Source organism: Fragaria vesca, linkage group LG6 (assembly GCF_000184155.1).
Source record: "Fragaria vesca subsp. vesca linkage group LG6, FraVesHawaii_1.0, whole genome shotgun sequence".
In the NCBI taxonomy this organism is placed as follows: Eukaryota; Viridiplantae; Streptophyta; class Magnoliopsida; order Rosales; family Rosaceae; genus Fragaria; species Fragaria vesca.
Genome location: NC_020496.1, coordinates 35,739,729 through 35,754,561, shown reverse-complemented (window position 1 = coordinate 35,754,561; position 14,833 = coordinate 35,739,729). Strand labels below are relative to the sequence as shown.

Here is a 14,833-nt window from a genome sequence, read left to right as displayed (position 1 = left end):
AAAAAATAAAAAAAAGAAATTTTGTAATTAATAATAAAAAACAGAAATTTAAAATATTAGAAATCTTATATTGATCATGTGGATATGTCACGTCAGCTTGCCACGTAAGGTGAACTCTAAGTGGTTCACCTTTCACTTAACATTACTCTAAGAAATAATACGTTTTCATTTGTGTGATCGATGTAGTTCGATTTGAAATCCAATAGGCAATTAGGGATGAAAAGTGCGATTAGAAGATATAGAATTCAGTCATTAAATTTTTCAAGAAAATGTTTGATCCAACTCATGGTATTCTTTTGATATTATCTGGTTCCCTACTCCCTTTCATGTTTTTAGAATTTTAGTGATATATCAAATGACTTAAGTCTACCGCGCGTTGCATTCATGTTTTTAGTGATATATCAAATGAACTTGTAGTGTACAGAAGAACTGATATTTCACTGAGCACAAGCATTAATGTGCAGGCTAGGTGATCTGCTACACATGAATCATGCATATATAATTTACACCAAGAGTACTAGTTCCTATTCTGCTGCATGCATCCATATAGTGAACCTTAGACATATATCCAGATCTGTTCAGTGCTTCCTCGCTTCTCTTTCAGCCTGCAAAATAAATTACCCAGAATTGAAGCTTATAATGAATGGATTCATGAAGGTGTATTTGAAAGTTCAAACATATATATACTGTACAATTAGTCATTCAATTTGAACGTACTGCTCTGACGACTCTTTCGAAAGCCTCGGGTCCATATTGATCGATAAAACGCTCTACTGACTTCCTTGCATCCAGGCTCATCATCTGGAGGACCTTATTCTGTCCCTCTGGGCGCTTTGATGCTGATGAGCTGATGAAATTGATATAGTCACTAGGCTTCACATATTTTCTCACAATATTATCATAAACATAGGCTGCCCCGTTGAATGTTGGCAATACCAGCCAGATGCAGAACAACAATTTCATATATGGCCATACTGGAATCCTGCACACCCAGAAATATCGGATCAATATATTTACGTACTGTAGTTCCATGCATGCAAAATATGATATCAATTAATTAGAGTTTATTTGTAGAATGTTCAGCTGGAAACAAACATACCAAGCGAGGACTTTCCAACTGAAGAGCTCGAATAATGTGATGAAAGAATATAACACCCAATATGTAAGCCACTGCTGATCGTCTAGTGCAGAAGGGGTCTCTATTGCTCTCATTGTTGCATATCTATTTATAAAATCATCCATCGATCGGGGAGGACTTGATGTTAGTCATATATTATCCTAGCTAGCGATCGATCAATTAATTGTTGCCTTTAGTTGATAGTAGTTTTATAGTAAATGCAATAAAATTTAGTTTCTTTACTTACAAAGGAAAAAGAAGTGTAACTCCTGGCCTGTAGAATCAAAACGTCGAAGAATATCAGATTAATTCACAAGCATAACGAGTTCAAACTCGATGGTAAAAATCAAACAATGTTGCAATATATAGTTTAAACTCGATGGTGAAATCGTACCCGATCAATGTATCCAAATTCTTAGCAATAGTTGCAAGAACACCCATGTTGATGAAGGTGCTGTAGCTGCCTGATCTCACAAAGCTGATGAAGCCTAATATTAGCTAGGGAAAGTAATATTATGAATTTGTTAGACGGATATACTTATATAGATCAGTGGGTTAATGAATCGGTTGACGAAGCCACGTAAAGAATTGTTTGCTCTGTGACCAAACTCTAATCTCAACTGTACATATACCTTACCTTTGTTGCAAACTTTCCACTTCTGAAACTTCACTACCACGCACGCATGTTATCTAGCTTCATCGGACTTTATATATTCGGTTTCTAATTTCTTAATCAAACCCCCTTCCTTCTATAAGTTTAAACGTAGGCCGTCCTAATTCGTAGATAATGTAGTATCGTTTTGATACGAAGCAGATTATGTTATGTACTTATATAACTTACTTTAACGTAAACACTTTTTCATGCATATCACGTTAATGAAACCCCATCAGCATCCTAGCTACTCTATGTAAAATGTTTAATATTCTCTAACCATCTTTACAATTTTAAAAGATAAAAAAAAAAAAAGAAAAGTTACACAACTTATACACATTAACTAACATTTCAAGTTTGGCCTTTAACATGTAACCGCGTTATACGTATATTCTTGTATAAGAAAAGTGTTTTATTTTTAGGGTGAACCTTCACTTTATGAGAAAAATGCATAAAGATCGACGAAACGTATATATTACATCAAAGCCGGGGAATAAACCTTGATTTCTATTGAACTTTCAATGAGATGCTAATAGCAAACATAAATGAAACAAGCCAACATTGAATTAAAAAAAAAGAAAAAAAAGCAGACATGCATAACAAATAGTAAATTACTTTGTTCTTCTTGATCAGCTAGCTTTAGTTATTTCAAACAATCTCTTGTGTTATCGTGCAGGAATTTAACTGGATGTTACGAGTTTGACAAGCTCTGTCGCTCTTGGTGGTGGAAATCAAAATGTTTATTCTCATCGATCGATGGATCAAGATGAAGGAAGCGGCGCTCCTTGAAGGAAAGCGGAGAACAAGGTGAGTGCTCGCCCTGGTTGGTAGCTTGGTACCTCATGGCCTGCTCCCCTTACTGTGGCGAATACCAAACCCTCGTACATAATCACATATCCCCCAACCTCACCGGGGCTAGAGTACCATGGTCGAAATGGAGTGGTTGTCTTCAAGTTCATCGTGTTTATGGCTAATCTTGTAGTTGTCACTGCTACTACCGAATCAACGTCTCCACTGTACACAAACAACACTTTGAGCATATTACATATATATATATATATATATATAATCATCAATTTAAGCCTTAATATGATAACATTATTAAGGAAATTAATGATGACTTGAGCTATATATATATGCTGACCTATATACCCATAATCTGATTCCACTTGCTATGAGCTCTTGTATTATGGGGAGGACGGTATCTGGGCTGTCCGTCCAGCCAACATTCCTAGACACACCAAGAAATTAAGGTTAATTAACTAAGTAAAAGTTAACATTATTGCTTTTCCTTCTTCTTCAATCTTGAATCAACTTCTATAAGTCTTTTAATTAGATGCATACCCGCAAGCTGACCATTGTGTGGGTCTAGCATGAAGAGCTGCTTGAACCTCCGGAAGATTTAGATAAGTGTTCACATAGTCATCAGAGCATGGATCAAATTCATATACCTGATGATCATATACGACATGCATCAATAAAACTCAAACTGTACACTTACATGCACTTCCTGAAATTATTAATCTGTTTTGATATATCATCTCAATTAGTTAGAGACTTACTGAACTAGCTGAGGGTGCAGGGGATTCTGTACCGCAAAGTGGAGCGTAGATGTTATAAGAATCAATGTTTCCAACCTCATTGTCTGATTGACTCATATATTTTTCACATGAGCTTGTGATATTCAACGCAACGAAATCGCAATATTTGTTGATTCCGGCCATGGTTTCATCGGAGTTCAAAGCATGTGACCACAAATAATCATATTGACCCTGTGCACCGGTACTGGCATCAATCCAGGCATTCCCAATCTGCATATATGCGAAGATAGAAAAGCCGTAAGTAAACTTAGTCTTGTAGAATATGCATGCTTGCCCTTTGATAATTAAATTACACGAACAAAATACGAAATCAACTCACTGCAATTCCTTTGAGGTTGATCTTTGTTTGGTTCGTGACTTTGTTCTCAGAGACGATGGTGTAAGCAAGCTGAGGTACGTAGTGACCGGCGTAACTCTCTCCGGTGATGTAGAAGTCTCTGGTTTTGTATTCAGGAAATTTTTCTAGCCAGTTTATAAGAAATTTGTAGGAGTCTGAGGCAGTTTTGTTGTCACCCACGTTTTGGTAGTCAGATGTTGTGTTTGAATATGAGAACCCAACTCCTGCCGGAGACTCTAAGAAGAGTACATTTGCCTCTGCAATGAATGTATTCACAGCTTATTAAGTTGCCTAGCTAAACAGATTGAATTATATGCAATCCGAGAAGGCTGGTCGAATATCGGAATACGTGCACGCTTAATTTCTCTATGAGACTGTGACTGTTGCTACAAAGATATCGATAGATTAAACAGAAGGTCACGGTCCGTACCATTGTTCCATGCATAATCATTCATGTATAGTGAATTTCCATTACTGTTGACTCTGAAAGGTCCCAGTTCTTCCATGGCTCCAAATCCAAGAGACGAGCATCCTGGTCCTGTAACATGCATGAACAGATACACCACCACGGTTAAGATTTTCTTGTTATGAGGTAACCCCCGTCATAGATTAAAATTAATTTCATTTTCATCATCATATGCGTCCACTAATTAAGTGATTAATACATATGGTCTTACCCTGATCAGTTAATAAATAACTCATAATAATGTACTAATAAATGACACATGTGCGCTAATCGATGCGTTTTAAAATATATCTAATTTAACACTGGTGCATGATGGCGTGATGCCAAAAGGTTGGCAATCTAGATAAGAAACCTTCATACGGGGTATTTACCTCCATTTAACCATAGCACCAGAGGCGCGGTTGAAGAATTCTGGGGCGACTCTACAAAATAGTAGAACAATGCTCTCCCAGCATCAGCGTCAACCGTAACATATCCTGCATATTGATCAAAATCCACTCCTTCGGTTGGTTGTCCCGGCAAAGCGTCAATCTTATCGTCTTCTTTTGACCCATCTTGGTGCCCCGGAGAGAAAGGGTTATCTCCGACCTGATCTAAGACAATCTGCGACTGAGACTGAAGAGGCTTTTGATATCTCTGAGACTTGATCAACTTGTTGAGGTTGTCAACTTGGTTAGCGCTGTTGACTGCTACAGAGAGAAGCAGCAAACATGAGAGGAACAAAAGCTTCATGTTCATCTTGCTTCTTAGAAGATATATAGTGGCTAGGATATATATCAATGGCGCTTTTAGTAGTATTTATAGAGACCTCAGGACCAGTGCTGAAACCAATGTTCATTGGTGGGACGACATTACTGAGGCTACATGTTGTGTTTAACGGCCATTGCTTACAGCATACGAACGATTATGGATATAACGTATTTCTTATATATACAGCATCGATCTGTTGTTTGTCATCTCATTTTTGCCTAGATCAAGGCATCCAGTTGTTTTTTTATTTATTTTTTATTCGTTGACCTGATAGATAGATACACACAAAACCAGCTAGACCAGAATTGATTAAATAGTTAAATAACAATCTCCAGCCTTTAACTTTGGAGGGGAGCTCGTTGATATCCTCGCAGAAATAGCTAAGATGCCGATGTCAACTTATAGTATAACCTATAAACAGGAAGTTGATAGGGATTCATGGTTTATTGAAAATGAAATATTGAAAATATAAAGAGAGGGCAAGAACACTATGGAGGTAATTTGGTGCTTTTAGATGAGCAACTAATGTGCAATATAGCATGACCATTAAAGTAATGAGAAATATTTAAATCCAGTATCGTACCACAGGGATTGAAGGGCTAACCACAATCTTTGTGTAATTGGGAATAAGTCACTAATGCAAACAAAGAGAAAAAGAAAATAAAGAAAAATGCTACTCTAAGGCACGCCAAGCCTTAGCAATGCTCGGCCTCGGTTTGCACCAAAGCATAATCAATACTAATGCCTAGTGATGACTATTTACAATGAGTCAAGATTTCAAAATTGTAATTGGAATTTTTGAGTGAAAAATAATAAAAACTAAATTGACAATGATAAATAAAAATAAAGGAAATAAAATAGAGAGATTTGGGTGCTAGGGATCACTTTAGCAATTTCAATGCTACGAACAAATTTCAAGCAAATAAATATATCTTCATGAGTATCAAGTTTCGTACTTAATACCGGTCAAGGCCACTAAACTGAACTTCCTCATGATTTATAACTTCCTACTTTACGTACCCAATACTCAAACTTAATGCCTCTTGAAGCTTCTTGAAATTGCTTGTGAGATTAATGAAGATTTGGTATGAGAGAGTGAGAGGGAAGAAGTGATGGTGGTGAGAGGAAAATAGGAGAGAGATGGTCTTGAGTAGGAAAATGGGAGAGTTAGAGGAGAATGGAGGTAGGGTGGTCTTGAGGTGGCCCTTCCCTTTCGTCTGTATGCCGCCGTCCTCCCTTCAGCCCAGAATGAGTTAGGTCTCTCAGTCAACATTAGAGGAAAAGGAGAGCAAGCTGCCATGTGTCTCTATTCCATTGGCTCAAGCCAATTAAGCACAATTGTTGCCCGTGCTAAACCAACACACTCACCAAAATCAACTTAATCATGGCTTAATTAAGTAATTAAACCAATGATTAGTTAATCTAATCTTTTTTTTTCCTAAGATGAGAAGCATAACAAACAATACCGCGGCTTGCCTCTTGCATTCTCTCTTTCTCTAGGACGGCTAGGGTTAGGGTTTTGGTGAGAGACAACAAGTTGTGGGGTGTGATCTCGGTATGGTAGAGGCTAGGGTTCTCGGTGGAGGTGCGGCAATGGCGTCCATGACCGCTCGCTTGATCTCAAAGCTCTCTCTTCGTCAAGAGGACGAACCTGTGGATCTCAGAAACCTAAAAAGTTCAGGAAAGGGTTTCGTTGCTCAAAAGTTTTATCTGGTGGGTAAACTGAACTCTGCCCGTGCGGTGCAATTCGATTCCTTTCGAAGCGCCGTCCGGGCAATGTGGAGACTATCTATGTGTAATACCCTAGATTTTCATATCATTTTTCCTTGTATTATTCCCTTAATTAATGAAGGATTATTTATGGAAATTCTTTGGGTTATGCGAAGTTGAAGTTTTGGGAGTTTATTTAAGTGCTTTGACTTTTGAGAGGCCAAAAGTTGACTTTATTTTCTGTAAGTTATCTTCGAAAACTTCCTTCACGAAAGTTGTAGAGTTTGTTGATACGAGTTCGTAGACATGCGGCACGTCTGAAACGGATGTCGTATGAAGAAGTTATGTTCAGAGGAAGTTTGTTTTCGGGTTTGAAAAGAGTATAAGTAGAAAAAATGTGTGTGGGATTAATTAGAACCCTAAAAATCAGTTTCCCTCCTCTCTCTCTCCTCCCACCCGAGCTCCCCGAGCCTTCACCTTCTTCAGCCGAGTTCTTCCTCCTCCAGCCACCAAACCGGACGCCACCGGTCCCATTCGACTCCCACAGCAGCCCTCTTCATTTCTGGAGCAGTCTCGCCGCCTGGAAGCCGCCACGAAGCGGCGGAGCTGCTGCTGTCCCGCTGGAAAACCGACGATTTCGACGTCGTTTCTGGCCAAGTTTAGGTGAGTCTTGATCCCCTCTTCCTCTTAGCAGTGTCTAGGCATAATTGAAGCAAGTTTTTGAGGTTTTGAGGCCGGTTTTGCAGGTTTTGTAGTCTGATTTGCTGGTTACCTTTCGGGGTAGTTTCCGGCCGGTTCCGGCCAAAATTGGTTGAAGCCTCAGGTATGAAAGTTGCTCCCCTTGCTGCAAGCTTCAACTTTGCTGTTGAGAGTTTTCTCTAATTCGGAAGTCCATGGAGGCGCGTGGGGCCCACTCGCCGCCGCCTGTGGCGGCGCGTGGCAGCGCGTCCGGTAGGATTGTGGCTTAGGTTGCTATGTTTTGGCTAGCTCTTCTTGTGGTGAGCTTATTGAGATGTAGAATTCCTAGGTTGTGAGCTTTGTTCGTATGATAGGATTTTAAGTTTGTTATTAGGTTTGGTTGAGGGTTGAGTTAGGATTTGAGGATTAGAGGCAGCCATTTTGGGTCTCTAAGTTCGACGACCTTGAAAAGTTGTCATCCTTTGAACTAAGGGTTAGTTAAGGGGTATTGTGATAACCTATAGTATTTTATTACTAAGGATTTATTTGTGTGATTTTAGGTGATTTGTGATTTTGTGATTGGCTTGCCTTCGTTGTGTTGGGGGTTTTGCAGCGGGATTTCTAGGTGAGTAAATCTCACCAAGGTTCATTTTTGAACCAAATTTAATTATGGTCATGTGATGATGATAATGATGATGATGTTGGATTTAATATTATGCTTTTAATTGTTTTTAAAAATATATGAGCTTGATCGCCAACGGCTCAAAGGTAAGGTAAAACAAGTTTTCTTTATGTGCTATTTTGAGATTCATGTGATCATGAGTTTATTGATTATTTATAGATTATTCTTGTTGAATATCTATATTTTGTTCAGGTAAATATTTCCATGTGAAAGAATAGAATTAATGATGTGATATTGTGTTGTTGAGAATAATAATGTGATATTGTGTGGTTGAGAATAATGATGTGATATTGTGTTGTTGAGGTTAATGTTGTGATATTCGGATTTTTTGATAAATAGCCAAACCGGGTTGTAAGTCCTTAATTGGGTGATTGGTTGCGGTTAAGTTGCTATTTATCATTTTTGTGTTTGATATTAGACAGTCAAACCGGGTTCCAAGCCTTTGGCCGGGTGATTGGTTGCGGTTAGGAATAGAGCTCTAGTCCGTCTGTCAGTGTAGATCATGGGAGATACTGTATGGTATTTGGGACCCATGGGTACACATAGTGTTGTTGTAGGTCATGAGGGGTATTTTATTAAATATCTGGGACTCATGGGTACTTTTCTTGGGTAATGTGTTGGATGTGTGTTTTTCTTTAATTATGGATCCAATCTCTCTTGTGGAATATTAGATGTGATAAATGTTGTGTTATTTTTAAGTTTACTCATACGAGCTTTTTAGCTTACCGGGTTTGTTGTTTACAACCCGGTACACCAATTCTTGGTGTAGGGGTTAGACCTGCAGGTGAGGATCAGCAGGGTTGAGGTGGAGGCTTAGTGACAGGGTTTTTTGTTGGGTTTTGGTTGTTCATTGTATATATTTATTTTTATATATACAATGGGATAGACAATAATAAACTCATGTGAGCGTCTCATTTTCTTGACTCTCGAGTTTATGTAAACAAGGAAATGTAATATTTAACTCAATATGGAGTTGTGTGTAAATTTTACTTTCCGCATTGAGTTTAGTTTCATTGAAATTTTGTTGAAACAGGTTTTGGGATTATATTATTTTAAGGGATATTATGCCAAAATTTTTGAAAATTTCCTTTTCGAAAATTGGGGTGTGACACTATACCTATGGAGGTGCAGCAGCGTGGGGATCGATTTTTGTTCACGTTCAACAATCAACGTGATCTTGGTTGGGTGAAGAAAGGAGGTCCCTGGAGTTACCAGAGGGCCATGATTTTGTTGAATGATTACGACGGCTTCTCTGATATCATGGCGGTGCGCGTGGCTTGACTTCTTTTGGATTTGGGTGGAGGTATGTGACTTACCGGCGGCACTTACCATAGAGGCCACACTCCGGCCGATAGGGTGAGACCATCAGACCTGTCCTCAATGTTGGCCAGGCGGGACTGAGGAGGGGCTCTACTCACGTGCACGTCACGCTTCCTCTAAACAGCCCGGTGAGGATGGATAGGAGACTGCGCGTGTCTCCGGAGGATGTGATTAAGGTGCAGTACAGGTATGAAAGGCTTGTTGGTTTGTGTAGGGATTGCATGATGTTGAACCACGGTGGATTGCCTTGCCCTAACGCCCAAGAAGCTGAAGACGGGATTGGAGTTCTGATTGGTGCAGCTCCGGCGGCTCCTCCTATGGTTTTTAGGGCAAACACTCAGGTTGCCCTAATGGTGCCAAATCTGCCGGCACTGTTTAGAGAGAAGAGGCCAGTTCAGATAAGGGAAGTGGCTCCGTTCCCCTACCCAGCTAAGGTTACTGGCATCATCCGAGATCGAGAGGAAGAGGAAGCTGCGAGCGGGAAGAGATTGAAGCACTCGTTGGCTATAGTGCCACTGGACCTAAACCTAGAAGACCTTGGTTTCTCCATGGCTGTGAGTGGGGAGCTAGGCATAAAGAAGACGGGGAAATCCCCGAAGAATAGAGGCAGGCCTCGAGGAAGCAAGAACAAGACACAGCTATTTACTGGTGAGTCGTCAAGCTCCATGGCAGACTCTGTCATACATGAGCCTTTTTCTAATGAAGAAACTGGTGGCGAGTAGTCCCAAGCCCTTGCTGGGACTTGGGACAGATCCCTACTTCTCCTGACTATAGAGCATACCCCCCTTTGTGTCTGGAAAGGTACACCGAAATGGTCTTAGGTCTCGATGCATGAAGCTGGGGTACTATGGTTGAGTGAGGTAGGTTACATGCTTTCTAGGTTTTAATAAGTTTATTTGAACATTAGTCTTCTGAGTAGTTTTTTAGTAGTTTTCTTTTGGAATTGCATACATAATTAATATGTGCATCGCATTGTAATATGAAGTTTGTTCTCAGACACTCCTAGTTTGACTTAGTACGGTCATATGATTTGAAATCAAAAGAGCTCGACTCCATTTTCCCTCCAAAAAAAAAGTCTTTATTTTTTCTTTCTTTGTGTTGACTAAACTTGACCGCGCTGACAAATTCGTCATATTCTGAAAAACTGTATTTGCTTCATTTCCTCTTGTTTTCCGCAACTCTCTTTATTTCCTACAAAGTAAATAAAAGTAGATTAATTACGTATTAATTAACTTAAGAATTAGCTTTATTCATGTATTTGAGTATTAATTACGTATGTAAAAATACACATAATTAGGAAGATGGAAGCACATCACCTGTTCAAGAATACCCTGTACCAAACCTGTGCCGCTAATGAGAGCTCGACATGTGCCCACTATCTTAAAAGATGTTAACACTATTACTATGCGGCTAAAGAAAAAAAAAATGAAAACTCAAAAACTTCAATTCCCATCCCTTCTTCTGTGTGGTTCTTCAGATCAAAAACTCAAGATCTTTTTTTGTTCTGTAAAACCCAGTTTATCATTCTCCAGAACCATCTTCTTGATTGAAATCCAAATGAAATCTCAGATAAAGTTTTGACTTTTGAACGTGTTTTAAATTAAATTTCAATCTGAAATATTTGAACACATATCAATTTCATACCCAAATCAATTCATAATCTGAAACATTCGACCCATTATAGACCTGGTAACTATAACCCTCACCTTTCTACTCATCTTCCAGACTTGCATCACTTACTCAAATTCTCTATACTTTACAATTTACCTTTGAAGTAAAACTACCCATCATACAAGGAAGGGAAACGAAAACGAAAACAAATCTCATTCTTCTCACAACATCTGTCAAATCAATCATCTAAAAAATTACAATTCTCAATTGTAACAACAAAATTCCAGAAAGAGAAGAAATGAGATATGAAAAAAAAAAATATCAGACCACGTGAGAGATTTAGTGCTAAACCATTCAGGCTGCACACTCGGGTTCGCCAACAGGAGGAAAGCCAGCGATAAAGTCCGCTTGATGCTGAAGACGACGAAATCAACGACGTTGCAGTCGGGGTTCTTCTGACAGGGTTCGGGTTGTCGGGCTCCATGACTATATCGGGATCGACACATCACTCAGCACGACGTGGTTCTCTGTTGATTCCATGCTAGGATTTGGAGCTTGAAGACGGACATGTGGTCGATTTGATTCGGGTGAAGGAATTTTTCGTGGAATCCAGCGATTTGTATTTTTTTTTTGGGCGGAAGATTAAAAGAACTTAACGTCGTTAGTGTGTTGTGAGATAGTGGCCACATGTCGAGCTCCCCATTAGCGGCACAGGACAAATATATAGTTAGGTTACTAGGTTGAGTAATACAAAGACAATAATGCCCTCTTGAAATATCTACCTATAACCTAATACCCTCCCTCAACCATATGCTTGGAGCAAGCATTATGGTTGGACAAAGTTCACAATAGCCAAACTACAATTATAAAATAAAATCCCAATTCAATAACCCGTCATCCCTCTTGAGCTAGTTGTTTTGACTTTGTTGGTTGTGGTAGACCTTTGAGGCAGCATAGGAGAGATCAACAATGGCAGCAGGGCAGCAAGCAATCCATAATATTGATGAAAAACTGAAAATTCTTAACTCTAAAATCTTGGTTGATAAACTGCAATTTCTTAATGTTCTTAACAAAAATTGGAAAACTAAAAGCTTGTCTGCACACTGCTAATTCTCATTTTGCAATCATCCTTCTGCAAATTCATAATCAACCTTCTGCATATATGCCTCATCTACACTTCTGAAAATCAATTATATTTACCAGCAACTTAACAACAACATAACTCCTTTGCATTTGCATAGACAATGTATCAACACCAATCAAGCAATATACAACATATCAACTCCAACTGAATATTATCAAATACTGAAGATGTTGATACTAGCTGTATGAGATACCCAAATCCATATATTCTGCAACAAATCACCCTAGAAAATAGAAGCTCACAATATTCACCCATGACACCTATCTCTCCCATCTCAAATTCCTTATCAAATATGGAAACATCCTCCAAAACAACCAACACTAGCACATAGATCCATATAACCAATTTATAATCCAACTTGCCAAGTCAATTCACCAGGCCAAAACAAAAATATAAAACTGCTTCATCACCTTTTCCTTTTTGGTTGATGGCAGACACAAACTTAAACTTTGATAAAAGAAAAAATAAGGCAAACTGATGATATTGACAGGACAAATTAAACCAGAAACCAATTCTACAAATCCAATGATAGGGTTGGAAAATTGGGAAGATATCACCCATCCTACTGAAAAATCACCCTCAAACTTCCAACTTTCAAAGACTAGTCTGAGCAAAGTACTTAAAATTTGAAATTATAAAATGACTGGGTTGAGGGAGTCAAAGAAGACAGAGAACAGAAGATACCAAAATTTGCCGTCGATTGGGCCAGAGATGGAGAATCCAAAGTCGGATGCAACAGCCTCATCATCCCCAGGCTCTCCCTCCGGAGATGAAGCCCATAAGCAAACCCATACACAGACCCAAAAACTCAATGTCAGATTTCATTATGAGATCGCGACCACAAAAACTAGAGAAGAAGGCTGGGCATGGATAACCAATGTCGATTTGGTGACTGCACGGGTTTGAATCGAAATGGCGGAGAATGAAATTTAGAGGTTTGAGGCTGAAACAAATCGGGATGAAAAAGAAATTGAGAAAGGGTTTTGAATTGGGGAAAAACTAAAACTAAAAATAAAACTAAGAGGCTAGAGAAAGCGGAAGCAAGAGATAAATGTCCAAGATCAAAACCAAGGCTCTGATACCATGATAGGAATTCATGGTTTATTGAAAATGAAATACTGAAAATATAAAGAGAGCAAGAACACTATAGAGGCTATATTGTGATTGTATTGATTATGAAGAGTGAGGATTACAAGAGACAAATATATAACTAGGTTGCTAGGTCAGTATAAAGATAATAATGTCCTCTTGAAATATCTACCTATAATCCTAATAGAAGTAACAAAGAAACTCAAATTTGTGGGTCAAGCAGTCGAGCTAATTAAAAAGGTAGCTATCTTACTCGGCCGAAGCTTTTGTCTGCCTATTGGAGCTTGATCTTTTTGTTTTGAGCGAGTCTTATACTGTACAAATTCAACATAGTTGTTATAAGTGTATTTGTTTGGTAATATTTCCCATCTAACTTTGACAAACATCAATTAATTGTATTCATTTGAATGATTTGATGAACAAAGTATGGCGCTAGAAATTATATGATGGTAGTATCAAAACTCTAGCTAGATGTGATCGACTGCCCAAGTCCTGACTGATAGCTATTTATAAGAGAAGATATGGTGAGAGAAAATGAAATGTCTATTACTCAGCTGTTACGGTTACAAGTTAGGAAAAGACTGTCTCTGAGTCGAGGATTAAACTATAGGTCTCGGTAGATACATCGGTATTTAAAAAAATGAAGATATCATATATAATTGGGATATCCGGTAAAAAATATCAATAATTTGGGAAGGTTATTTTTTTTCTTTCTAAAAATTTAATTTATTGGTATAACATAGAAATATAACAAACACCAATTTCAAAAGCTATAACAATGACATCATAATAAATTTTAATTAATAGTTTCTTAATGAATGCTTGAGGATAGCCACACAAGCCCTTATTTCAAAAACTATAACAATGACATCATAATAAATCTAACAATGTACTTCACCAAAAACCTTTGAAAAAGATAATGGAGATAGCATACACACACAGATAAGGTTTCTTCAAGGGAATATACATTTCTCCTCACTTGGGTTCACGGTGGTGAGTTGCCCTTTGCAGGATAAAGGTTCACGGCCGTGGGCCACATAGTAAGCATTCAACGCGTAAGATGCGCTAAGCTTAGTACTCACATTGTAGCAAACTCCGTCTTTTTGAACGGGCCTACAATCCACATTCTTATTTTCATTACATATAGCGTCGATAGTATGCTGGCTATCTTCAGAGTCAAGGTTTGGACTAGCTACACAATACTTCTTACTTCCAGGAGTAGGGGTATGATCTGCTTTTGCTATATTGTCTGGTTTGCCTGGTTGATTATGCTTCTTGCCTCCAGGAGTAGGGGTATGATTTGGCTTTGCTATATTGCTTGGTTTGCTTGGTTGATTTTGTTTAGGGGTATGATTTGGTTTTGCTATATTGCTTGGTTTGCCTGGATGATTTTGTTTTGGTTCGTTACCAGGTTTAGCTCCCTTTCCCTTTGAGTAGGCGGTTGTTACGAGCTGAAAGAGGAAAAGGGTTAGGACGAGCTTGGTTATTGTTGTCATGGTTGCTTCGTTTCTGGTGGCTTATTTCTTCTTGATTTTGACTTTGTGAGGATTAGAATACTCTTTTACTTTATATAAAGGAGGAGGAGGAGGAGAGAGAGAGAGAGAGAGAGAGAGAGAGAGAGAGAGAGAGAGAGAGAGAGAGAGAGAGAGAGAGAGAGAGAGAGAGTAGTAGTAGAG

At 38.6% G+C, this 14,833-nt stretch overlaps 2 protein-coding genes across 2 annotated transcripts; both read right to left on the bottom strand.

Moving 5' to 3' along the window:
* Nucleotides 1-578: 578 nt before the first annotated feature.
* LOC101307609 (HVA22-like protein f-like) lies at nucleotides 579-1,558 on the bottom strand. The gene is made up of 5 exons (XM_004304446.1): nucleotides 1,512-1,558; nucleotides 1,365-1,391; nucleotides 1,100-1,222; nucleotides 718-982; nucleotides 579-605 (listed from the first exon to the last, which is right to left on the bottom strand). Exons 1-5 carry the CDS (start codon nucleotides 1,556-1,558, stop codon nucleotides 579-581), a joined length of 489 nt encoding a protein of 162 aa, XP_004304494.1.
* Nucleotides 1,559-2,530: 972 nt separating this feature from the next.
* LOC101297660 (serine carboxypeptidase II-3-like) lies at nucleotides 2,531-4,905 on the bottom strand. Its single transcript, XM_004306229.1, has 7 exons — nucleotides 4,545-4,905; nucleotides 4,138-4,245; nucleotides 3,690-3,964; nucleotides 3,332-3,580; nucleotides 3,114-3,220; nucleotides 2,914-3,000; nucleotides 2,531-2,783 (listed from the first exon to the last, which is right to left on the bottom strand). The coding sequence occupies exons 1-7, from the start codon at nucleotides 4,903-4,905 to the stop codon at nucleotides 2,531-2,533; spliced, it is 1,440 nt and encodes a 479-aa protein (XP_004306277.1).
* Between the last annotated feature and the right edge of the window lie 9,928 nt (nucleotides 4,906-14,833).